At 39.7% G+C, this 26,260-nt stretch overlaps 2 protein-coding genes across 2 annotated transcripts in view; both read left to right on the plus strand.

Annotated features, from left to right (window-relative positions):
• The first annotated feature begins 662 nt into the window (after nucleotides 1-662).
• psmc2 (proteasome 26S subunit, ATPase 2) lies at nucleotides 663-8,286 on the plus strand. Its single transcript, XM_080741116.1, has 12 exons — nucleotides 663-815; nucleotides 1,754-1,791; nucleotides 1,911-1,992; nucleotides 2,158-2,257; nucleotides 2,367-2,498; nucleotides 3,225-3,297; nucleotides 4,429-4,524; nucleotides 4,922-5,086; nucleotides 5,243-5,330; nucleotides 5,917-6,119; nucleotides 7,391-7,487; nucleotides 7,772-8,286. The coding sequence occupies exons 1-12, from the start codon at nucleotides 746-748 to the stop codon at nucleotides 7,927-7,929; spliced, it is 1,302 nt and encodes a 433-aa protein (XP_080597242.1). The 5' UTR covers nucleotides 663-745; the 3' UTR covers nucleotides 7,930-8,286.
• A 1,650-nt stretch (nucleotides 8,287-9,936) lies between these two features.
• prim2 (DNA primase subunit 2) overlaps nucleotides 9,937-26,260 on the plus strand; it is a gene marked incomplete at its 3' end in the record, with an annotated part of 63,638 nt that continues 47,314 nt past the window's right edge. The window contains exons 1-7 of the mRNA XM_080740758.1: nucleotides 9,937-10,003; nucleotides 11,785-11,934; nucleotides 12,223-12,335; nucleotides 12,473-12,570; nucleotides 13,878-13,998; nucleotides 17,061-17,156; nucleotides 17,894-18,031. Of these exons, the coding sequence (XP_080596884.1) occupies nucleotides 11,790-11,934; nucleotides 12,223-12,335; nucleotides 12,473-12,570; nucleotides 13,878-13,998; nucleotides 17,061-17,156; nucleotides 17,894-18,031 (711 nt within the window). The 5' untranslated portion in view covers nucleotides 9,937-10,003; nucleotides 11,785-11,789. The remainder of the gene's footprint in view (nucleotides 10,004-11,784; nucleotides 11,935-12,222; nucleotides 12,336-12,472; nucleotides 12,571-13,877; nucleotides 13,999-17,060; nucleotides 17,157-17,893; nucleotides 18,032-26,260) is intronic.

Genomic DNA, 26,260 nt, shown 5'->3' on the forward strand with positions numbered 1-26,260 from the left:
GAGCTTGAATAACTCCCCAATGAACTTAATGTTGCCCAGGGAGCACTTCCTGGCCTGGGTTTTGTGATGGTGTTTCTCCTCCTCCCCCTGGGCAGTGGGCAACATCCAGCTTCTTGTCAGACTCTGTCTTGCAGCGGTTCAGCAACAGCCTGTGGAAATCTATGCAGACTCCCGACTTATCTGCACAGGGACCTTCACCTTGAGCTCCATAAGGCATTAGCACATTTTGACATAGACCACAGAGAAGCAAGGCTCTGAGATGGCCTTCTCAAAAATTATGTTAATGACTCTGATTTTCCTATGCAAAGTCTTCAATCAATCAATCAATCAATCAATCAATCAATCAATGAACCGTTATTCTAATTGGGACATGTACATACTGAGACCACACGGAATGTTATGAAAGCGCCCCATCTTGTGGTAACGCAGAGGTACTACCACATCAGGGGAACACAATATTTCAATGTTGACAGAATGGCAGTTGTGACAAATATTAAAATCCCCGTTATGGTGCTAGACATTTTAATTTCAAAGTTTAATTTAATTTCAAATTAATAGTTAGAAAGTTATCTAGTTTATTGCACTTTTAGGATTTGATCTCGTCATCGGTCCGCCCTCAATAAGCTTCCCCACTGTTTCCTGTTAGCAGCAGCCAGCAGCGGAAGTTCAAACCTGCTGTGTAATCGTGCAAAGAAAGAAGCACTTGGTTTTTATCGTCAGCAAATACAGCATTAATACTTGAAATATGCCTGATTATTTAGGTGGGGATCAGAGGAAGGTCAAAGAAGAGGAGAAAGAAGATGGACCCATCAGAGGTATGTCTTAAGCAATGTCATTTGTTTCTCTAAACGTCAACATTGTTAGCTACTAGCCAGGCAGCTAACTAACTCGCGTTATGGTGATTGATTCGACACTTTACCGGTGGTTCTCAAACGTGTTCATGTCGAGGACCCCCACATTGACACTTATTATTAGCCCAGGGACCCCCATTTGAAAAGATATGCCAGGGACCACCCACAAGAGACGATTTTTACGGCTCTAGCACAGTGATCCTCAATCATTTTATTTTCAAGGACCCCCAGTTTGACATGCATTAGGCTACGGAGTACGGACCCGCATTTAATGGCATTTCTATCCCCAGTTTATGTTGTCAAATTAATGTTAAGTTAATTCCGTTTGTACACTCTGAGTTACAGACCCATAAGTGTCTATTTGGTTCCAAACTATCATTTAGCTGGGGAGCTCTGGAACTCCCTCAAGGACCCCTGGGGGTCCCCGGACCACACTTTGAGAAACAGCCACAGGACAACAGATACACTAACATTTTGTCAGGTGTCAAACTTAAATTACATAGGCTATTAATACAATTCCGTTAAGTTATTGGTATTGTATACAAAGTGAAAAAGACCTATGTTTTGACTCATGATGGGGTATTAACTTAATGCTCCATGTCCTTAATATGAATCAAAATATAGGTCCAAGTATTTGTAACAACTTTTTATACAAACACTTTGGAATACCATGGACCATATCACAACAAATCATAACATTGAGCAACATAACACACATCCATCTCCCCCCATGCATTCCCATGGCAATCAGTAAAAATAAAACCATACACAAAACCCAAAGTAAGAATGTATATAACCTAATTTTTATGTTCAGACAATCCCGGGTTGGACCTCTTTTTACGGTCCGTTAACTACTAGACCAGTTGCTGAATCTGTTTGTTTTCTTTCCATCTTCAAAACAGCTTTGGATGAAGGAGACATTGCCTTGTTGAAAACCTATGTAAGTATTTTATATATCTGAAGATATAGCTATTATATGATAAAGCTATAATTACGATGTTGTAAATTCCCAATTCAGTCGCTTTAATTTCAAGTTTTTTATTTTAATTTTTCCTTCAGGGCCAAAGCACATACTCCAGACAAATTAAACAAGTTGAGGATGACATTCAGAATTTGCTCAAAAAGATCAATGAGCTGACAGGTATGTGGTTTTAATTGTATGACAAGTAGGGATGCAAAAATCGATAATTCAATAAAATCATTATAGGTAATCGAATTATCGCTAAGAAAATAATTGATAGTTGCAGCCGTAATGACAAGTAATCTGCTGTGTTAATTCACTGCGTGTTTTGTGTATTTTTTTTAGGCATCAAGGAATCGGACACAGGCCTGGCTCCTCCAGCACTATGGGATCTGGCAGCTGACAAACAAACACTTCAGAGTGAGCAGCCACTGCAAGTGGCAAGGTATAAAGAATAACCATTAGCCCGATTTTATCATCAACTTGTTTTAAGATTTTCGTTCATCAACTTGAGCGACGTAAGAGTGTACTAAGCGGCATGTGTTTGTGAACAGATGCACAAAGATCATCAATGCGGACTCGGAGGACCCCAAGTACATCATCAATGTGAAACAGTTTGCCAAGTTTGTGGTGGACCTGAGTGACCAGGTGGCCCCTACTGACATCGAGGAAGGCATGAGAGTTGGGTAAGGCTGAAGTGGCTGAGAAATCGCTTTATGCTTTATAGGGCTGTCACAATTATTACATATAATCGTCTAATCGTGATTATTTGACATTATCGCAATTATTTTGTCATAATCGTCATAATCGTGAATGTTGAAAAATGTCCGAAATAGTGGAAATAGGCTATTTCCACTATCAAAGTAATTTTTTAAGTAGCAAGTTGTCAAATATGTCAGTAATTTCTTTGTATATTTAGGTTATGTGTCATATCTAAATGTACAACTTCAAAGCCTAAAAGCCAAACAAAAATGTAATTATCAACGACAAAAACACAATTAATTCGTTAATCGCCAATTATTTGAGTGACAATTAATCGTCATGTAAAATGTCATATCGTGACAGCCCTAATGCTTTAACCACATGAATGCTTGTATCTCTTTTCGGAGCATTTAATAATTGATTAACATTCTGTGAAAATAACTGATGTACAAGCTCACAATGCATTGTGTTGTGACCTATTAGGCTGGCTATTTTCAGCAAAGAGGTGTGGTGTAGACAGAGGTTAAAAAAAGAGGGCATCAAGTATAGACCTATTAGAGACCCCGGTCAACTAAGTGTATAGTGGTTAAAGTGGTTACATTAATTTTACATTATTTTATATTAGTGTTTGGGCTTAAACATTAGCCTATTGGCAGTTGAAATACTTGTGAAAGTTGTTCAGATAATGACCAAATGTATTTCTCTTCCAGTGTTGATAGAAATAAGTACCAGATCCACATTCCCCTGCCTCCTAAGATTGATCCAACTGTTACAATGATGCAGGTGAGAACACCTCGGCGTACTCTCCCTCCCTTGTGAAGAATTCCCTGTTCCTTCACTGTACAGCATGTTGTTTAGACAGATGCCAGGCTCATTGTTTACTTGGTATTAGGGATGGTACGATCAGGTTTTTTGGAACCGATCACCGAGCACCGATCACAAAAGTTTGATCACCCGATACGATCAATCACCGATCCGATCAAGTTATTATTTATATATTATTTATATTTTCTAAATGTTAATGTTTTAACCTGAATTAATTAATTCACTCATGAATTCATTTATATATTTGCCTTATAGTTATTTACCAGCATTACTATGTATTTATTATCATAGCAGTAACTAATTATTCCTTCAGCACTGTGGAAATCAATACCCCAAAATGGCCTCAAGTGGGCATACTGAACGGCTGGTTGATCGGATGCACCGATCGGATCGGATCGGTGAATTTACATTTTGATCTAAACCACCGATTATCGCCGATCACGCTTTGATCGGCCCGATCCGATCCATTGCCGATTGATCGGTAACATCTCTACTTGGTATCCTAGTTTCTTTGAGGCACTTCATTGTTCTCTCTACACTGTACTTGTGTGTGACCTTTTACCTTATTTATATACTAGAGTTCATGCTTACTCTGCTTAATCCGATCTTGCACGTATACATCGCTCTGGATAAAGCGTCATTCCCACCGGACGCGATAAAGATACGTTGGTGTTAACATCAATTATGACGGCTTTATCATTATGGTGTGTTATGGTGTGGACGCTGTCATCCACTTCAATTGAAAATTATATTTTATAACGTTATCTTTATTGTTATCGTGCCCAGTGTGAAAGGGCCTAAAAAAGAGTGTAGTAATTTTCACACAAAAGATCACTAATGTCATATAATGGGCTATGTGGATAAAATTGTAACATTTGGTATATTGCCAATTAGAATTTGTATTGGATGGAAGAAAATGTACAGAAGAAATCGTGTACGGCCAATCTACAAGTTCACAACTTGTAGACTTGATTATTTTCACTATATTGGGGCATAACTGGTTAAAATAGTAGCATTTGGAATTTTGTTTAGAATTTGTATTATTTTTGTATTATCACTCGTCAAATGATGATTATCCATGTGTTCTAGGTGGAGGAAAAGCCTGATGTGACTTATAGTGATGTGGGTGGATGTAAAGAGCAGATTGAAAAGCTCAGAGAGGTGGTGGAGACCCCTTTGCTCCATGTAAGTATTGAACAATAGTATTCACTCCTTACCGTTACAGTATATCCATACATTGTTCAGTGTCCATCTTTCTGCATAGCTGTTCTTGTCTATTTAAATATATTGTTGCTGTCAGGTGCTAGGTTTGTTAGATTCACTTAATTATTTTCTTACCACGATTATTTACTTTACCACTATTCCCGTTGTTGGTCGGTATAGAAAAAGATTGCAATTTAGGCATTTAGCAGACGCTCTTAATCCAGAGTGACTTACAATAAGCAAAGTCAATACATCAACATCAATATATCAGATGCATAGAAATAGTAATCTAAGAAAAGAATTAGATGTATGGTCATTGAGGGTAGGCAAGTGCTAATGTTCATGCTGTTCAAATGTCTTTCTCATTTCCCCCTTGTAGCCAGAGAGATTTGTGAACCTGGGCATTGAGCCTCCTAAGGGTGTGCTACTCTTCGGACCCCCTGGCACAGGGAAAACCCTCTGTGCGCGAGCCGTGGCTAACCGCACCGATGCCTGCTTCATCAGAGTCATTGGCTCCGAGCTGGTCCAGAAGTATGTGGGAGAGGTGAGACTTTTACACACACACACACACACACACACACACACACACACACACACACACACACACACACACACACACACACACACACACACACACGATACAGAGTACAGTTGACAAACGTGTTGTGGTAGCTTTTTCAATAAAATATTGTCTTTGCAGGGAGCCAGAATGGTGCGTGAGCTCTTTGAAATGGCCAGGACCAAGAAGGCTTGCCTTATCTTCTTTGATGAAATTGACGCAATTGGAGGTAGCATTTTCTTCAGTTATATAAATCGAATCTTATAACCACTGTCCTCTAAGCAGCTTCATTGGAGCTGCATTGTACTTCATTCCTTCATTTAGGTATTTTATAAAACAGCACAGTGTTGTTGTAGTGCTCCCATTCCTCTTGTTTCAAACCCGAAGCAGACATAATGATCTGTCTGCTTCGGGTTCCCATCACAATCCAGACATTTTCTTGTTCAGAAATTGTAAACGTGAAGTGTCTAGTAATGGAGAGAGAAAGATCATTTACACGAGGCTGTTTGTCACAGCGGTCAAAAGTGTGTAAATATAGAAACACATACAGCTATGTTTTCGTCCAACCCTTATCCCTAAACTTCTTTGACTTTTTTTTACTAGTTTGAAAAACCTTTAAAAATAGTTAAAATAGACAATCTACATCAACACACTGTGAGCTTGTAGATCAGCTATGTTTTTCAATAAGTAAAACATGGCAAAAATGTTTAGAGATAAGGGGTAAAGCATGGACAAAAATAGAGCCCATAATCTCTTCTGGATATACTGCACATCCTGTGCCACTGATAGTCTTCTGTCATCTATGAAAATGACAGGTGCCCGTTTTGACGACGGTGCTGGTGGGGATAACGAGGTCCAGAGGACCATGCTGGAGCTAATCAACCAGCTGGACGGCTTTGACCCACGTGGCAACATCAAGGTGCTCATGGCCACCAACAGACCCGACACCCTGGACCCGGCCCTCATGAGGCCTGGCCGTCTGGACAGAAAGATTGAGTTCAGCCTGCCGGACCTGGAGGTGAGTGCTGTCGGAGTAGGAGATGGTGGCCCATAGAAGATGTTATTATAGGCTTATTATGGGGTGGGAGGAGGGGGTGCTGCCTTTATTGATAGTATTACAGCGAAGATAGGACGGAAACTGGTGGAGAGGGATGGGGTGTGACATGCAGCAAAGGTCGTCAGGATTGGGATTTGAACCCGCATAAGGCTGCATTAGAGCCTTTACAGTATGTGATATGTGCCTGGACCACTAGGGCACCAGATGACCTGCGTTATTATAGACTTTTGATTGAACAGGGACAGAATCATATTATGTTGTGTTCCTACTCTGTTAAATCCAGTAAATGGGATACCATTGTATTGGATCTGTTAAATATACTTGAGGGAATGTACAATGGAATAATTAGTATTTTAGCATTTACAGTATGTTACTGCTAGGTATTGGCAGCATACATTTCAGAGCCTCTCCTACCATCAGTTGTACAAAAATGGGACTTCTACCACTTTTTCTAGTCACATGTTCAAATACTGGATTCTGATTGGTTTAAAACAGTGGTGAATAGGCCAACAACCCTCTTGAGTCTTAACATTTCCAAGATCAATGTGCCTCCCAAACAACCAGGGTCGGAACACCTTCCTTTACCGACCCCAATTCCTTACTGTGAGCTGATTATTGAAAACGTAGGTGGTCCGAGGGTCCGAGGTCGTCCTACGTTTACTAACGTTACTATCGTCATTTTTCGCAGATTTATTCCATTGGATCCAATGCAATCCGCCAACTTTAAAGCCCCTTTTCTCTGAATCTATGCTTTTCTGGAAGCGACCAGCCTCTATTTGTGGCAAAATAGACGAAAACTGTGCTTCTAACACAAGCGTTAGCCTAGCTGTATAATGGAAGCTAAATCCATGCACCTCAGCAGGAGTTGGCGCCATCTGGTGGTGGCACTAAAAGGGAACTCTTTTAGCTGCAATCTGGGACTATACCTGTATATGCTGTGCCGGAAGTATATGTGTACTCTGAAACAATTAATGATTGTAACTAAAGATCCTTGCAAGTTACAACTGTGTTTTCTTTCATTTATATAGAAAAAGTGGTAGAAAAGCAATTTACCATTCGAGGTCGTGGGTTGCTGGCCACTGTTTCAGGGTTGTTTGCCACTCGCCGCAAGTGCCACAACCCTGAAACAGTGGTAAATCAGCCAACAACACACTCCCTCTCATGGTAAATGGCTTACATTACTACCAAAGTGGGTTTTATTTGTATATTAACACAACGGATTTGTGTTTCAGGGACGCACACACATTTTCAAGATCCACGCTCGCTCAATGAGTGTGGAGAGAGACATTCGCTTTGAGCTGCTGGCTCGTCTCTGCCCTAACAGCACAGGTAAGGATGAGAATGGCACTGTAGTGGAATTGATGCTTTCATGACTTGACTTTAGTCACAGGGGCGCAGCACCATATTGTTTATTGCACTGGGAAAAGTTTTCACTATAATGCACATGTACATACCTAGTTCACATATGCTATGCAGTATGCATGCATACACAAACAGGGTTTTGTATTATCAAGACATTTATTTGCCCCATATCATTTTGTGTCCATGTGTATTCTTTTCATACACCAGGCAGTATGTTCTATATTATGATGTATATTATGATGCGTGTTCAGGTGCTGAGATCCGCAGCGTGTGCACAGAGGCTGGCATGTTTGCCATCCGTGCTCGCAGGAAGATCGCCACAGAGAAGGACTTCCTGGAGGCAGTGAACAAGGTCATCAAGTCCTACGCCAAGTTCAGCGCCACCCCCAGATACATGACCTACAACTAAGATCCCATCCTCCCTTAGGCTTTGTCTTTATTTACAATTGAGCTGAAACAATATTTTGTCTCTTTTGTCTTTCTTGCTCTGCTCATTTAAAAAAATAAAATGTCTTCTATGTGTGTTCTTTACCTCAAATGTATGATTTTCACCAACATATCACTTAAGGTGTATTTGCAAATATAAAACCATGTTGGTTTATATACATTTACAGACATTTACAGCACACACAAAGCATCAATAATAGAAAGATTTTGTGCTAACTTGACAGCACTACTGAAGCAATGAATATTGTTGCACAGTGACTAACCGCAGTATGTTTGTTATACATCTCTAGAAATAAAGTTAAAAGATGTAGGATGTTTGTCCATGGCTTTGATTTATCTTTTTAATAAGAGTTTTGTTCCTGAGTTGTGTGGTATTGATGGTATTGTGCTATTTGTATCGTATAACCACAGGTAGAATTTGAGGTCCTATAGAACACTGATGGATCCATTCCCCATCACAGGAAAGCTTTCGAGAACCATTACGGAATAAAAACGCAACTTCATTTGCCTGTTCTGTTCTGGAGACTGGGAGGTCTGAGTATTTTGCATTGGCAACACCAGGGGTCGTGTGATGTGCCATGTTCTTGATGTGTGCCAACATTAAGTTTAATTATGACACCACATCAAAATGTAATATTTCCAACAGATTTTGATGTGTATTTTGTCCATTTAAATAACCATTATGTTTCTACTTTACGATTGTAATGACCATTAGACTCATTAATAACCCATCTATCTCTGACTCCCTCCCCAGTCGGAGTTCAGAGTTTGAATGAATGTAGACTGTGTAGAGGATGTGCAGGATATAATCTGCATACAGATGTGAAGGGACTTGATTTAACGGAATAATAAAATAAAATAAAAATAATTTTAAAAGAAAAATCCTCTCACACGTTTGCCAGTGAATCAGTGATCATCCCCCTCCCTTGTGCGAAGGTTATGTTGGCACCTGTGTGTGCCTATGGTTACACATCCCCCAGAACTATAGTCAAGTTTATTGGGAAGCTGCGAGAGACAGAGTTAAGGATAAAAAATAATAATAAAAAAAGATAAAAATTGTGATAAAAAATCACACCCGTGTGAAGTGGAGCTGAGTGTGTGTGTGTGTGTGTGTGTGTGTGTGTGTGTGTGTGTGTGTGTGTGTGTGTGTGTGTGTGTGTGTGTGTGTGTGTGTGTGTGTGTGTGTGTGTGTGTGTGATCATGTGTACCGATTTTTGCAAAAAGTGTGTTTTGGAGAAAATTCAAGATGGCGGAAAATCTATCATGGCGCAAATGGGCGTGGCCTATATGGGGAGATGCGTCATGACCCAAGGAATCCAGGGAAAAAATATTTTTAATTTTCCGACCTACGGTTCAAGAGTTACAGGCCAAAACGTAAAGTGGGGTGTTATGGCGCCACCATGCGGCCAAATGACACAATTATTTTTTATTTAATCCTTGAAATCATTATGAACCTCCTCTCCAAGTCTTGAAACTCTAGCCCCTATGGTTTGCGAGAGACAAATAATTGAATGTGAGTTTTTGCAATTCCCATTATAAGTCAATGGGGAAAATTAATTCACTAATAAATTAATATCAATTAAACTATAGAACCTTTCTCTTAGAAAAGTAATAGCCCACGATTCCCGAGTAAGCCGGTCGATTTGACATATGGCGCGAGTGTGTGGTGGCAAAACTGTGGGACTAGTGGCGTGCCGAAGTTTAGGAAGTTCAGGCTACATACACACACACACACACACAGACAGACCCACACGGCCACGTATAGGGAGCCTGTGCTTCACACAGCTCCAAAAAAAGAAAAGTATTTAGTGAACTTTTGAAACGGTGCATCGAAAACACACACACACACACACACACACACACACACACACACACACACACACACACACACACACACACACACAGGAAGTGACACAGTGACGTTAGCGTGCGTGGCTGTCAGTGTCGTCATTTACCCGCGTTTGTTGAAGGAAACAACACAGCAGTTTGGCGGGACTCCTGTAGGAAGAAGAATCTGTTGTTTTGACTTCTAATCGGTAAAGTAACGTCGCATAGAGCAATATTATATGGTTGATGTATGAGTTATTGTTGTTGGCCAACGCTTACGAAGGCTAGATTTAAGATAAAATACAGTACAATGGGATACAGGAGGTAGTATACTGTCATGTTGGACACAAGCTATTACTATTAGTAGCTTCCCAAATCCCCTAAAAACACCATAATGCTTATTGCTTGCTTGCAAATAATGAGTGCAACTCAATGTGCTGTAATTATCTTTTGTGTAAACAAAATATAGTCTAGCTAAACCCTCTCAATCCCACCTTCACCAACCAATGAGTTAATGACACAAGTTGCACATTGTTTAAAAAGTAGTGTGATATATATAGGGCTTACCATCTGCAAGCGATTCTGTTATGTTATTATTATGTGGTATTACATCGATCTTGTTTTTGCACTGTGAACTGTTGAACAGAACCTTTATTGCTGTGGTTATACATGATGTGATTATCATGTACTGACCGTGTTGTTCACCATTGATAGTGCTGTATAGATGGTTTAAATGGGAAGCGCTCACTATCCCGACTATCCGCTGTTCCGACATGGTCGGCAGGTTAGTTATTTAGCGTCGGCAGGTTAGTTACTTAGCGTAAGGCAGGTTAGTTACTTAGCGTAAGGCAGGTTAGTTACTTAGCGTCGGCAGGTTAGTTACTGAGGTAAGGTTTACTGAGGTTAGGTTTAGGGTTGGGGGTAGAGTCAGGGTTATAGTTTTAGTGTCGGAATACCGGACCGTCGGAACTCTGATGCAAACATACCCAGCACTACTGTTAATTAGAGTCACATTATACCTAGATAATTGTCGAGACAACAAGACTGTTTGGAAATGTGATTGACAAATGACACCCCTAGCAAGGAGGGCCATCAACGTCATGTTCAGTCTGAATAAACCCTATTCACAGACCAGACGTGGCATAAAGTGTTATTACGTTTGATGTAGGTCGTGCACCAGTTAGCTGTTACTGACAATACTGTACTGACCATTGACAGTGCTGTACCCAAAATCAAACATACCCACACTATTAATTGAATTAGCTGAATATAGCTGTATTTAGTATTTACCTTGGTGTGACTCTCGAGACAAGACAGTTGGCATCAGGCCTGGAATTTCGTCATTTTAGGGGCAAGGCCACTTGGCCTTTGGTGTTGTCCATTTTTTAGGGCACAAAGGCCAAATGCCAGGGCAGGAAGGCCATCAAATAAAACAAGATTTTAGTCAATTGAAATAATTAATTTAAGTGTTAAGGATACATTCATTGGTATTTACAATCTGATCCATGCTCATCCCTGCACAAATCAAAGATACTGCATTGGTTTAAAAAAGGGACTCCACAAAAGACACTGATGTCTACATGCCAAGAAAGAGACACTGGTGTCTAATGTCTACATATTGACCAGAAAGAGACACCGGTGTCTACTGTCTACATATTGAAAAAAGACAGAGACAGAGGAGAAAGTGGTACAGTCAGCTGAGGGCATGAAAGGACCACTTCACCTCTGGGACAACCAGATCTTTGTAGCATGATATTGCATGATGCATCATCTGATGCATCATATGATGCAAAATGAATCATATGACCAGTTGTAGCATGCTGAAATACTAAAATATCTAAAAACACAGATTGAACACAAAGAAAACTCAGGACTGCTCTATACTGAAGTGAAAAGACTGGATTATGATTAGGTAGTACCCTGCTGACATTTTGACATAATGGCTTGTAAAATGTGTGCTCTCTAATCATCGTTGTTCTTCCACCATTAGACACCATGCAGTTCATCAGCAGAAGAAAGAAGTTGATTGCAAATCACCAGACGGAGCTCTATGGACATTGTCTACAATTCTATGGGCAGCCGCCTTTAGAAAACATTTCACTCAGCGAGTTTGAGACATTTGCTGTTGAAAGACTGAAATGTAAGAGCCACTTGTCATGCCTGACGTAACATTTGAAACGTGTTCTCAGAAGAATTGATACTAAAGACCATTATAGGGTTAGGCAATGTGGTTCTCCCATTTTGGGCAAAGGTTTCAGTCCGAACTGAGCACAATTTAATTCCATTCTAACAATTGTTCCTTTGAGCCTAATTTATTTATGGAACATGTTAGCTTGAAGATCAGTTATTGTCGGCAAGTGACACAGTTTTGTGATGAATTGTAAAGTAATGTTTACAATGCCTAATCAGACCTTTGATGTCATTGTAGTGTTGAAGACTGTTGAGAATTTGGGAGTGAGCTATGTGAAGTCATCTGAGCAGTACACAAAGAAGCTGGATGCTGAGCTGAAAAACCTCAACTTTCCCTACAGAACAGAGGCTGTGAGTATAGTTGTTACAGTAATTATGTCCACAATACATCACCTAAATTATACACAGAGCCGGGAAATATAATGTCGAGTCTATGATTGCATACCATCTTTTATCAATTACGGACAATAACTCTTATAATCCATCAGGATGATAGAAAATCTCAAAGTGGTGGACCAAGTGAATATGAAAAACGAAGAAAAGACCATATCTCCCATTTCATACTGAGACTCGCCTACTGCCAAACGTAAGTGGACTTTTATTCCCTCAAAGTTGTATTAGTACCTATGACTAATTTGTTTTTGTAATGCTTTAATTGCGTGCACCGAAAACCAGCCTAGTTACAAGCTGACAACTTGAAGACATACACGTATTATGGATTACAGTTCTCAATTGCTTGATACTGATTTCAGGAATTTGGATTCCATAAAGGTCAGAATATCGTTCTTGTGTGGCTTGTTGTGTCGGTTTCAGGCACCAAAAATAGCTGATCTACAATACAATCTCACAACATGTATAAGAGCTTGCAGGTTTATTGTTTATTGTCTTCCTGGGGTCCATAAAAAATGCATACAAATATAAAAACATGAAAAAATACATACTTACAAATATTATGCAAAAATTATATACAACATAACATTGTAATTAAATACAACATCAATATCTTGGTCGTGGTCAGCTGCGACAAGTGTTTCTTTAAAGCCAGGTTGGCTACTTTCGGTGCACGACAGGATGTGGAAAGTAAAAATCAGGCACAACCCTAATCCATGTGGTTGGCTGGTAAATGTCAGGAGTCAAGACCTACAGTAATAGGCTAAGGGTCTCAGATATTTCATAAAACAAAGGCCTTATTACCCATCAAGACCTGAGGCCGAATAGGGGCTTTTAAGCCGTGACATCATTTTGTAGGCAGAGGAGAACTCTGCCCCCAGAGCATTTTCTGTCCCTTGCTATTTCAACAGATCCGAGACAAAAATAACAACTAAAGTATAATTCTAACACTTTCCTTTCAATAACAAAGAGAAGAAAAATGTGTAAATAGTAAAAATAGTAAAAAGATTCATGGAAACTGGGGGCAGAAATTCTCCTCTGCCTACAAAATGATGTCATACTTAACAGCCCCACCCATCAAGACCTGAGGCCGATTCTACAAATGTCTCCTAAATCCTAACAGTTTTCAAAAACGTATTGTTATATCAGTGGTTCTCAAACCTTTTCATGTCAAGGACCCCCAAAATGATATGTATTTGGCCGAATGGCCGTCGACCCCATCTCAAAATATCTTGTTCCAGGGACCCCCAGAAGCAAACATTTGAGTAAGAACAATTTGCTTTAAAAAGAATATACACATTCAAAGATTAGCTAAAAAGTATAATAGAAGGATAATACCAAAACAACAGAACTGTATATTATTTTACGTGCGCTAATTGTTTAGGCCACAGCCCAGATTGGGACTTTGCCTAAAAAAAAGGTTTATTTTGTTGCTTTAATTCCATACTATAAATCTGGTTCATGAGGTTGATGAAGTGTTTGGTTCTAATGTGTTGTTTACAGGGAGGATCTCAGACGATGGTTCATACAGCAAGAAGTTGACCTCTTCCGCTACCGTTTCAGTGATCTGACTTCCAAATACAAAAGTGAATTTCTGCACCGGAATAACCTGCAGTATGATACGGTGAGCCTGAGCCTTGTGAAATATAACCGCATGCATTGTGTGTTCTGTAACTGTTCCAAGTTAACTGTTCCAACAAAATGGATACAGATCAAGATTGTATTTATATATTGCCAGGGTACTGTATGTTTGCATCTGCTAGGAATGCTGTGTGACTTTGGGTGCATTATGTAATATTACACACACACTGTCACTGTATAATAATAGCCATATGTACAATATACAAATAGGCAATGTACATATTGCTTTCGAGTCAACACCACTTAGGCTATTGCAACAGAGGGAGACTTGGATATATTTCACAATCTGTGATTACAATTGTGTGTGTGTGTGTGTGTGTGTGTGTGTGTGTGTGTGTGTGTGTGTGTGTGTGTGTGTGTGTGTGTGTGTGTGTGTGTGTGTGTGTGTGTGTGTGTGTGTGTGTGTGTGTGTGTGTGTGTGTGTGTGTGTGTGTGTGTGTGTGTGAGATCCGTTTCTGATTTGACAAAATTGACACAAACAAAACAAAAATTTCAGCACTTGCATAGGAGACCCTGTTTCAAATCTAAAATAATTTGGAATCCTGCATTGAGTTTCTCATCATGCCTGGCAGCTCTCCTGGTTGCTTTACATTCCAATTATCAATTAAGTAAAGCATTCAGAAAAGTCATTAATTAACCATATCCTAAGCAATATGATGCCTGATGTTATCCTGATATAAAATGTAATCTACTGACTTGATTTATTTGGGATTCATATTGATATTGCTACTGAGCAAGCTTTCAGTATTTCAAATATTTGCCACCGGGGGGAGCTGTTTGATCACAGTATGTGTATTGGTTTGACAAAACAATTAAGATAAAGATTTGTGAGTAGTATTAATCCATTTTTATCTATCTAAGAATTGAATTGACACTGTCAGATGCAATTAGACAATTAGACAATTATATTTTTTGCATCCAAATAATCAATTACATTTTACACTAAGCATTAAACCCATGGAAATAAAATCCAAATTCCACACAGGATCTTCTTAAGCTTATCGCTCAACTTTACATTTTCGTTAGATGATTCAGCTGTCCTGACCAACATAAAACGAGCACAACAATGTGGGTCAATTTGTTGATTCAGACGGTGGTGGGGGACACACACATAATGTCCTCCACTCAGAAATAAATCTTGTTTTGGGGTCACCAGACATTTCTTTTTCTTTTCTGTCAGACGGAGCTTTTCATGTCCTGAATGAGCTGGATTTGCACAATGCACAGTCCACCATCTGTTGACTCAATTTGTTGATCTTCTACACCAGACCAGTGGCAAAACATTTTCATGTCGAGGACCTCCAGATTGATTTGTATTTGGCCAGGGACCCAGGGAACGCCATAAGGGAAGAGTTTTGTTAACGTTTTTCAAAAATATCCTATCTACAAGCTCACAGCTTGTAGATATTTTTTAATAAGTATAAAACAAGGTTAAAGTGGCAAGACTGGCAATACTTGATGCTGTATAAACTAATATTGCTCCTGACTCACAACCTTCTGAAACCCCCTCGAGGACCCCTGGGGTTAGCCTGGCTTAGCCAGAGCAGAATATATACTAATGCAGCCGAATATATACTAATGACTGCTTTAACTGTTGAAAAATAGCAGATATACAAGCTCACAGCGCGGCACTCGGTGCCGCGCTGCGAGCTTGTAGATCTGCTATTTTTGAAAAAGTCGTGAAAATGTGTGCAAATCTTTGAACATACGTATTTTTAGAGCGAACATTTGCAACTCAAATTTTGCTTCTGGGTGGTCCTTGGAACTATAATATTTTGAGATATGAATATTTTTTTACAGGGGTCCTTCACATGAAAAGGTTTGAGAACCACTGACATAGTAGTCTCTCAAGAACAGACTAACTTAGCTGTTAACTGTTAAGCGAAAAAAAGCTTTTCTTTGACGATGGCTAGCCAGAAAACCTTAGAAGGATTCAAAAGACACTTATAGAATCCGGTAAAAATTCAAATTTTCACGATTTCTCAAAAATAGCAGATCTACAAGCTCGCAGCGCGGCACTCGGTGCCGCGCTGTGAGCTTGTATATCTGCTATTTTTCCACTGGTTAAAGCATTCAATAATTCTAGGCCTAAATATGGGTGTATTGTTTAGCTGTGCTAAGCTACCCTGGGGTCCCCAGACCCCACTTTGAGAACACTGCTCCACAGCACACGCAAACCACATCACCAGAGTCGACTCGAGCAGCACAAGGTCAAACCAAGAGCGCCCAGGAAAACATTCCACAATCCCAGAAGATCAGATAGCGGGGAAGTGGCGGCACAATAAAATGGAAAGAGCTTAGTAGATTTTTTTTCTTCTTCTTAATTGAGACAAGGTAGGTTAGATTGAGATGAGGGGGCAGATAGCAGAAGGGAACGTTATTAGGGAGGCGAGGAGGATGTGACGCACTTTGTGAAGAGACGTTTTCAGGTTACAATGGAGAAGGATGGAGAAGGACACTGTTGGGAATGGTCTCCAAAGCCATATATTTTCTGCCTGTGTAGGTTTCAGTTTCTGAGCCTGACATTCTTCTTCGAAACTTTGACTTTATTTTCACATCACAGGTTTACAAGCTCGTATAGTTTGTAGTTTTCAGGACACAGAAGAACAGTGATAGAAATGGAGAACAAAAAAAAACTGGTCGATGTCGGATCCTTTTTTTTTATGTAGGAAAGTTTGAATTTGGGGGTAAATTCTTTTCTTCTATAATGTCAATTAAAATACTGAATTTATAAAACCTGACTGTGTGTTACACAACTGTCTTATTAAAAAAAATGATTTGCTAAAAGAAGCTGACTAGTCTGTTCAGTATTCAGCAAATTACTGACATGAACAACATGACAACGTTGAAGTCAAATCGCTTTCAAGTGTTGCAGCCTTTGGAAAATCACGTACATTTTTCTATAGCCTTTTAACGCAGCTCATCTGTTTGAAGAATGTGTTTACATCAATAATGCCATTGGCATTTAAGTGTAATGTATTTACACAAGTTCCTCCCTTTGCTGTCCATTATGGAATTTCGTCAACTTGATCAATGTCTCCCCAGCTTGGCGCAGATGAAAAGAAAACCCTGGTGGATAAACTTGTCAACTCCAGCTACGCAGTCAGTGGAATCACTGTGGAGGACCAAGACTTCTACAAAGTGAGTTGCTGATCTCTCTTCTGCCTTAACAAAAGTTATGGAAGTCACTCACAGTTCATAGAAACTTGTTTTAAAGAGGCGGTGCCTTAGTTTTGTACTTTTTCTAGTTTTCATGTGTCTAGGAGGTTGACAGTACTTCATTAGACCCCCTGGTGTGGTTGATATGAGCAATTATGTATTGCCTTTCTATTTGGGTTTTAGCTGTAGGCTGCCACCTTGTGGGGTCAAACGTGCCGGTCCAAAAACACAGATACTTATTACATCACAGAATCAACCCCTCCCCTAATTACCATTCACCCAACATACGTGGGTGTGGCTAACTTCAGCTGGGTCACCACCCACCATGACAACCACGCATACCAATGAACTGGTGGGTGTGGCCACATAAAAACATAATTTTAACTTTTTTTTTGGAAAAAATCTTCCTCCTAGTATAATCATAATAGTAGATAGTCATGTTTTATAGGGGGGAAAAATCATGGCACCCCATCTTTAACCCATTAAGAACTGAGGACGATTCTACGAATGCCTTCTATATCAGTAGTTCTCACACTTTCAAGATCTTTCAAAAATGTTCAAACATAGCATAAGTACAAGCGAGCTTGTAGATCTGCTATTTTTGAATATCCAAGGCTAAAATCTGAAATGACATACGTAGATGCTTTCTCAGTTTTAACGGGTTTAATGGGTTTCCATACTGTTTGTCTTCATTACCTTCTCTTGTTCCACAAATCTAGGTTCCTTTTCAAGATGCTTTGGATCTAGTAAGGTCCAGGAAGGTCTACCTGAAAGCAGGATATGCGTTCATTCCTCACCAGGACATTGTCACCATTGTTCTCAATGACTTCCGCACCAGACTGTCTAAAGCTCTTGCAGTAAGTGACTCTATCACTGCATTACCTCTAATTAAATTGTTGTTGTTTGGTTTTTTGGAGTGGGGAATTATAGTGAGTTTATCTGCGCCCTGAACGTCTGGAGCGTTGTCTTAATATATTTACCATGTACAATAAAAGAAAGTGGGCCGCTCTCAGAGAGTGTATTTCTTTTTAATCATCCATTTTATGTCATTTACACCCTCCAAACCTTTTAGGCCACCCGGTTTTCATTAGTGTGTGTCACTGAAGGCTGGTGGCATTAAATGGATGCTTAAAAGAAATGACCGGACTTTTTTTCTGAGTGCGACCGTCATTCTTTGGTTGTTCTCTAGAATTATAGTGTGAAAACATGTTTGGCCATTATACACAAAAATAACATTTTGTAGGGAAAGTAATTTGTTGTTGATCACACACACACTGTGTGATATCTTTCCAGAAAAAGAAGAAAAAAATCCATATTGTTGCATAAACATGATCATCTACAAGTCAGTCCATGTCATTGATGGATTTCTCGCAGAAAGCTTTTGCCATGTTCAAGCAGTGAGGCTGTGCTGGTGACATTTGTCACCATACTTACTGCCCTTTATGCCGGCTGGCAAGCCTGGCATGTGGGGCAGCAACAAAGGATCTCCTCTCCTGTCTGTACTGGGCCAGTGTCTTTATAGAGTAAGAACACATTAACAAAGCATAACATACTGTAGCAAATCACAACCACAAATTGCACATATTGCACATTACACAACCAGGGATAGGAACACCACAGAGCTATCGCATAACCCCTGCAGCCTCTAGCAACATTATTAAAACTTTAATCGTGGTGGGCACAAATGAGTTTTTAAAATGGTAGGGGTTGCATTGGGATAACCTATATTGTCTACCAGAAGGTAAGGGCTCATACAGTTAGGGCTGTCACAATTATTACATAATCGTCTAATCGTGATTTTTTTTTAGATAATCGTGATTATTTTTCATAATCGTCATAATCGTTTCCATGTTGAAAAATGTTCATATATTTAAAAAAAGGTCAAAAATTGTGGAAATAGCAGATCTACAAGCTCACAACGCGTCGCATCGCGACGCGTTGTGAGCTTGTAGATCGGCTATTTCCACTATCGAAGTTATTTTTTAAGTAGTCAGTAATCTTTTTGTATATTTAGGTTATGTGTCATATCTACCATGTACAACTTCAAAGCCTAAAAGCCAAACAGAAATGTAATTATCAACGACAAAAACACAATTAAATCGTTAATCGCCAATTATTTGAGTGAGAATTAATCGTCATGTAAAATGTCATATCGTGACAGCCCTACATACAGTACTTATATTCTCTGTGCTTGCCTGAGTGCTGACTGCTCACGCGTTGACTGGTTCATTCTGTTCAGTCTGTACTCTGGGCCAGGCGAACAAGGCAAGCTTACTGTGAGATTGCTGTACCATGCTTAGTTGCTTATATACATCCCATACCTCATTATTAGGCCTGAAAACTATTGACTGTTTTCTTAGCGATTATTCTAACTATTCCTGTGCCCGGGGGTGTGCGATGGGGGATTGAATGTAGGAGGAGCCCGTTGATGATGATTTGATAATATTTTGAATTTATATGGACAATTAAAAACTAATATTTAGTATCATTTTAAACCTGAAGTACAAAGTTATTTTCAGTCAGTTCTAACCAAAATGGCTATTATCTCAACTTTTCCTCCAACATAATCACTAAAATATGCCATAGGCCTAAATATAAGGTGCTAGGAGTGAAAAGGCTACATTTATTAATATAAATATGGGTGCCTCGGATGAAAAGAATGTTTGTAGGGGTGCCCTGAGCCAAAAAAGTTTGGGAACCCCTGCAGTAGACACACTGTATTATCCATCTGATTTGTTTTCCACTAATCTCTGGCTATTCAACATTAAAAAAAAATGCTTTGTTCCTTTTGGTTCTTACAAAAGCCACACTGGAGGAAAGAGCTTTAGCTGCATGGGAATGGTTTACAAAGCAATGCATTTTTCAGTTGGCAGGCAGATAGAGATGGAGCTGGATCAACCAGTGAGTCTGAAGTGACGAATTCAGTCTAACTTCCTTGTTTTGAGAGTTCACTCAGTTATAGCAGGCAGACCATCATCCATTCTACAGGTTTTGATGAAGTGGCTTGGAGGTGTTGAAGTGTTCCTGTAAAGAAAAAAAAAACAAGTGTAAATTAGGTTGCTTTTTGCAGACTCTTATCTCCGGCACTGTTGCCCCTATCCATGCAAAACTTTGCACACACACTCCTTGGCTGGCAAACCACAACCTCCGCCCCTGATTTCTCACATGCCCCTCTTCTAGCGCCACCATGAGGTTTCTTTTTGCAGACAACATACATGTGACCTGACAGTTGCTTATCCCGATTAGGGTGTCTTACTGGTTTTAGACCTGGTTATTTCTATTTTCACTACAATAAAACTGAACTTAGAAAGTTAAGATATACAGTATATAACAATGTCATTTCAGGATGGGTAGTGAACTGTACCAGCCAAGATGTTGCTATCTTTTAATGCATCAGGAGCCATGTGATGAATTAGGCGTCAGTCCTATTCATCTCAGTAAATGAAAACCTACGCTCTGTGCACATTTACCTCCAGTGTTAGTTGAAACTGTAGCTGTTGTACCATGATAAAATGGGTAGATTAATTTATCATTTACTTTGGTACATACTAAGAGTTACTAATTTCTGTATTTGTATATCCACAAGTTTCCAATGTCCCATCGTGCATTGCGCATCAGCTGTGCGGCATTTCCGGCGTCGCAGCCGAGTGTGATCTATAAGCTCACAGCGGTTGCATCTGTGACGCGATGTGAGCTTGTATGTCTGCTGTTAACTGGATGTGTCCCACAAATAATGCTACAGTAAATTCTCGCGGAAACGGGTGGATAAAAGCATCTAGTTCCCTTTAGTTTTAACCATTAATTCATACTTGCTTTATACTCTGCTATTTCTTTTCTTTTAATTACGCAAATTTGCGCAGATCTTTTGAACATATTTTTATCCAAATCTTTGCTTCTGGGGGTCCCTGGAACAAAATGGTTTGAATTTGGGGTCTGCAGCCAAATATATATTTGGGGGTCCTTGAAAGTTTGAGCACCAATGATATAACAACATAAGTTTTTTCAGAAAACTGTTTGGATTTAGAAGATATTAATGTTGAAATGGAGTACTTATTGGAAAATGCCTCCTACAACATGGTATTATTTGATAGTTAAGAGTTGAGCAGCGTTTATCCACCAGTGAAGGTAAAATCTAAACATTAAGCAAGCCAGCACACTCCCAAAGAGAGCTGAATACCTTTTTCCCCCCTTCTTCTAACCATGTGAATATGACAGCTGGTAGCTTGGCAGACGCTGTCCTATTTGTGGGAATACTTGCAGTGGAAACCGTCTATCGTACACATGTATTGCACCGAATAAGCCAACTCTTTGGGAAGGACAAATCGTTTATGAATAAAACCCAGTAAATGAAATGCAACTATTATGGACATGTCCGAAATGCTAAGGTGCTTTGGTGGCACAGCCTGGGGTAAAGTACCTGTCCTAGGAGTTCCAATCCAGTGCAGTGTATCCACCTTGGTAGGCCTAGACCCTAGGGTTTGTATACAAATCCAATTGGCGTTAGGCCTGTCACAATCTCGGTTTAAGACCTGAGGCCGATTCTACAAAATGCCTTCTAAATCCTACGTTTTCTGACTGCTATGCCCATACAGTATATGGTCATGCACATACAGTATATGGAGTTGACTTCACAAGTTTTCAAATTATAATAAAATGATTATGATGGCCTATTTATGCCACTACATAATGTATTTTGATTGTTGGCCGTCATGTCTTTGTATGTACTTATTTCTCATATCTGCCCTGTGCAATTTTTGTTGCCTACAAGGCAAACAAACACTAATGTAATTTGTATTTATATATTCCAACGTTCATTTACACACACACACACACACACACACACACACACACACACACACACACACACACACACACACACACACACACACACACACACAAACAAAAAAAACTACTTTTCTCCTGCAGCCTGGGGCTCATCGCTGGCAGGTGAGCCAGTAGGCAACAATGGCAGTGTAACACAAATGTGCGGGGAGTCGTGCTAATTGGCATAACGACTAAATTGGGAGAAAAAAGGGGGCAATAATTGGCTACTCTGAAATGTCCCCCTTTGTTGAACAGTGAGATCACAGAGAGAACACAGCGTTTGTTTGACGTAGAGTTGAGCGGAGCTTATCCACCAGTGAAAGTGAAATCATCACATTAATATGCCAACACACTTCCCAAGGAGAGGTGAATATATATATATATATTTTATTTTTTATTTTTTGAGCGGTGCAAACCGCTCCTATAAGTGGCTGTGCGTGTGTCCGTAGCCTTTTTCCTCAGCGTTTTGCCATAGTAAAATGTGTGTGCGTAGCATCATGTTTGTCTAGTGATGTCATATGTCGTATGTCTGTAGCCTTTTTCCTCAGCGTTTTGCCATAGCAAAATGTGTGTGTGTAGCATAGCCTGTAGACTTAAATCCTAGTCTGAAGATGTTATGCAAGCACGACCACCGCTCACTTCACATTGGGTGTGATTTTTTTTAAACCATGTGAACATGACAGCTGCTAGCTTGGCAGACGCTGTCCTATTTATATTGTGGTAATGCGTACAGTAGCTCCTATCATCATGCACTTGTATGTAAAGCCAGACAAAAGACCAAGAAGGCAAAAGGCATGCTCGCACACCAACATAACAAAGGGAATGTTCGCAGTGATTTGACAGATGCAAAAATATTATTCTATAATTATCCATATTTGTGAATTTGTAAATTGGATCATGCTGTTTTGTTGTGATTAACCACGGTGATGTTCTTTAACATTAGATACACGTCTTATTGATCAGTTTGTGTTCTGAGCCCTGGTAACATGAGAGATCCTCTGATTGACCATCTTGTCCCTACAAATGGGACACTGGTGTGTGTGTCTTTACTTTCCTTGGCAGACTGATGTTTTTCGTAACCGAAACATGTATTCGCTCCCACCTACCTGTACACTCTTTGGTAGCACTTGCTGTGTGCAAGGCTGCAAGCCTTCCTTTTGTCTGTCTGTGATCCAAGATAATGCCCAAATATACTATACTAGACCTTACCCGTTCGAAGATATGTGCTCCAAAATATGTCAAACGCACCCGGTGAAAGTGTGAGAGAGAGAGAGAGAGAGAGAGAGAGAGAGAAACATTCCTAACTGTGAGAGAAAGGGGTGTGTGTGTGTGGGGCTACAGATCCCATGGCCTGGAGGAACGGACCGTAACCCTGGCAACAGACAGCAGAGTTCAACAGAAGTGGTTAAGAAAACGCTAAGAAACTGCTTTAATTTGGGAGAAATGAAATTCGGGCTCCGTCAGCGTTGGTATAATGCTAATGGCTAATACCATGTGAACTTTGGTATCAGTTGCTGAAGCGAGTGAATAGATAAACGTAGATAAGCGTGAGCGTTAGAGCGTTAGAGCGTGAGCGTTAGAGCGTTAGAGCGTGAGTTTGCTCCTTTATTAGTAGGATGTATGACGTCACATTACTAGAAACAGAAAAGGGGGGCTCGCAACTTTTACGTTTATTAAATAAAGAAGTGTGTTGCGAGCCCCCCTTTTCTGTTTCTAGTAGTGCTGTCTTGACAGTTTTGGCTCAGCACCAAATAACGCCACCAAATAACAGAGCTGTGCGTTATTTTTTCTATTAATGACATAATTTTTGCTGCCTTGTCTTGCAGTTCGTTAGGCAGCAAATAATACAGTATATACTATATAGGCACGTTTACTTACTAGTTAGTGGTGAATGGTCTCCTGCTTTCACCACTTTTAATGCCTTAAGTACTTTGTACTTAAGGCAAGAAACTGCATGAATCATGCTCATCCCTTTTGGCAATGGAAGCTTACTGTTAATTTTCTTGTCACAGACTCGGTTACATAATAAATGCTTCACTACCCAAGAAAACATGATGGAATTCTGTGATGTGGTGAGGTAAAAAAAATAATTCACTAGTGGAATAATGATAGGTAGTGCATAAGCCACTGTCTAGGTTAGACAAATTGTTAGGAGTTGCCTTTGTAAAAATGACAAAATCGCAGTATGTTATGACAACCTGAAAGTTTCTGTTTCAGATGAGACTTCAGGTTGGCTTGAAATTCTGCTCTTATATGAAAGACAGAAATTTGACAGATTTAGTCAAGTACTTGGGCCAAGATTACATCATGATGAATTACTTAAGCCATATATGTGTTATACTTAATTGTACAACAATAGCAAATATTGCAGATCTAAAAGCTCACAACCTGTTGCGACGTGCTATTCTTGTGTGTTTTCTTTTTCCAAATCTTTGAACATTTGCACCTATAAATAAATCCCATCCCCAAAACGAGGACACCAGGACAGGTTGACAGTGGTTAATAGCTATGGCACTTTATGACAAATGGAAGACATGAAGATATTTGATCTTTTTGAACCGTAGTCGTCAACGTTATGAATGCGTCTTGCAAATCACTGCTTACAAAGTCAGTGTCCCTAAATCTTACGCCTAATATCAACAGAATAAGCTGCCTGCTGGGAATAAGTTGTTTACTGGCAGCACTGACTCTTGATTCAAAGCTGAAATTGCCGATACACTCACCAATGCTAATGCTGCTCATTAACCACACCAATGCTAATGCATGCTAATTAACAACACCAATGCTAATGCATGCCCATTAACAACACCAGCATACATATACAAACTGATCAGGCAAGTTGCTGGATTTATTTTCTGATGTTCTGGGAAACAAGTCATAGACGGCAATACCGTAATGATATTGAATAGGATTTATTTGATTTTATCAAATAAATGAATTAAATTATGACAATGGATGAATGTGTGATGTAGGCCTATATGGTCATTATGTGATCAACACCGTAATACTGTTTATATCTATTTTTGAATATTATTTTGAGATGTTTCTCAGATAAGGAAAGGTTCAGACCTGGAATCGTAACTGTAGTTACACTACCTGGATGAATTATTTGTTGATTTGCTCATTGAAATGCAGAACAAATACCTTTTTTTCTTCCTTACGCTGTTCAAGTGTGCATGCCAAGAATGAGGACAAAATAGCTGTTCTGGTGGTTAAATATGCATTGGTTGCACTGGGAGAGCGCGCTCGTCACGTCGAGGAAAATATTCCCCCTCGTTGGTGGCATTGATGAGGTCGCTCCTCGTGGGCCAGCCTGTGCTTTTCCCTCAAGACACCGACTTGCGTATGGATTTATTCATTTTTCAATACACTGTAGATTGTGAATTCTAATTATTTTAAGAGGACAGTGTTGAAATATTAACCACACGAACCCCAACATTCCTCCCTGTTCTGGGCATTTCATAATGGGCAAACACGAAAATAGCCTAAATATATTCAAATTATATCGTTTGCCTCTGTATTGGGAAATTAGTGCACACCAAGTATTTTGTATAGTGCAGTATACTGTATATTGCAATAATGTTGAGTTGTCACAAAATCCAAAGACACACTTGCACCTGTGTGCCTCGCCACCCTGTTTGGCAACCACTGTGGTAACAGAGTATGTTATTATAATGTAACTACCACAACTGTGTATTATATATTCTTTAGGCGTTTCTGCCTTTACTGATGGCACGCTGTGGAGTTTGACAGGAAACGGGGAGAGAAGGGCAGGGTTCCCACGGTCATGAAATTCCTGGAAATATTTTGAAATTAGAAAAATATTTTTCCAGTACTGGAAAGGTTTTGGAATTGATCAAGGGTCCTGAAAGGTCCTGGAATAGCAAAGCATTGTCTTTGGTTATTGATTTTGTTAATACCTCTGAATTGACATATTAAACATTGGCCAAATTGTCTCATATTAGAGGCAGAACTTGTGAAAATAGCCGATCTACATGCCCACTGTGAGCATGTAGATCGGCTATTTTCACAATAAAACTGTGTTATACAAAATTCCTCTACTCTTAGTGCTCGTCAGGGTGCCAGGGTCCCCAGTTAAAATATGATTATTTGCGCATAGGAGTAAGCGACTCGTTATTGAGCTGAATTATTGTTATATAGTCCTGGAAAAAGGGTTAAATATTCTGGAAAAGTCTTGGAAAAGTTTTGGAAATGAATTGGTAAAGATGTGTGGGAACCCTGGAAAGGGCACGGTGGCACAG

Source organism: Nannobrachium achirus, assembly GCF_963921795.1.
Source record: "Nannobrachium achirus genome assembly, chromosome: 13".
NCBI lineage: Eukaryota > Metazoa > Chordata > Actinopteri > Myctophiformes > Myctophidae > Nannobrachium > Nannobrachium achirus.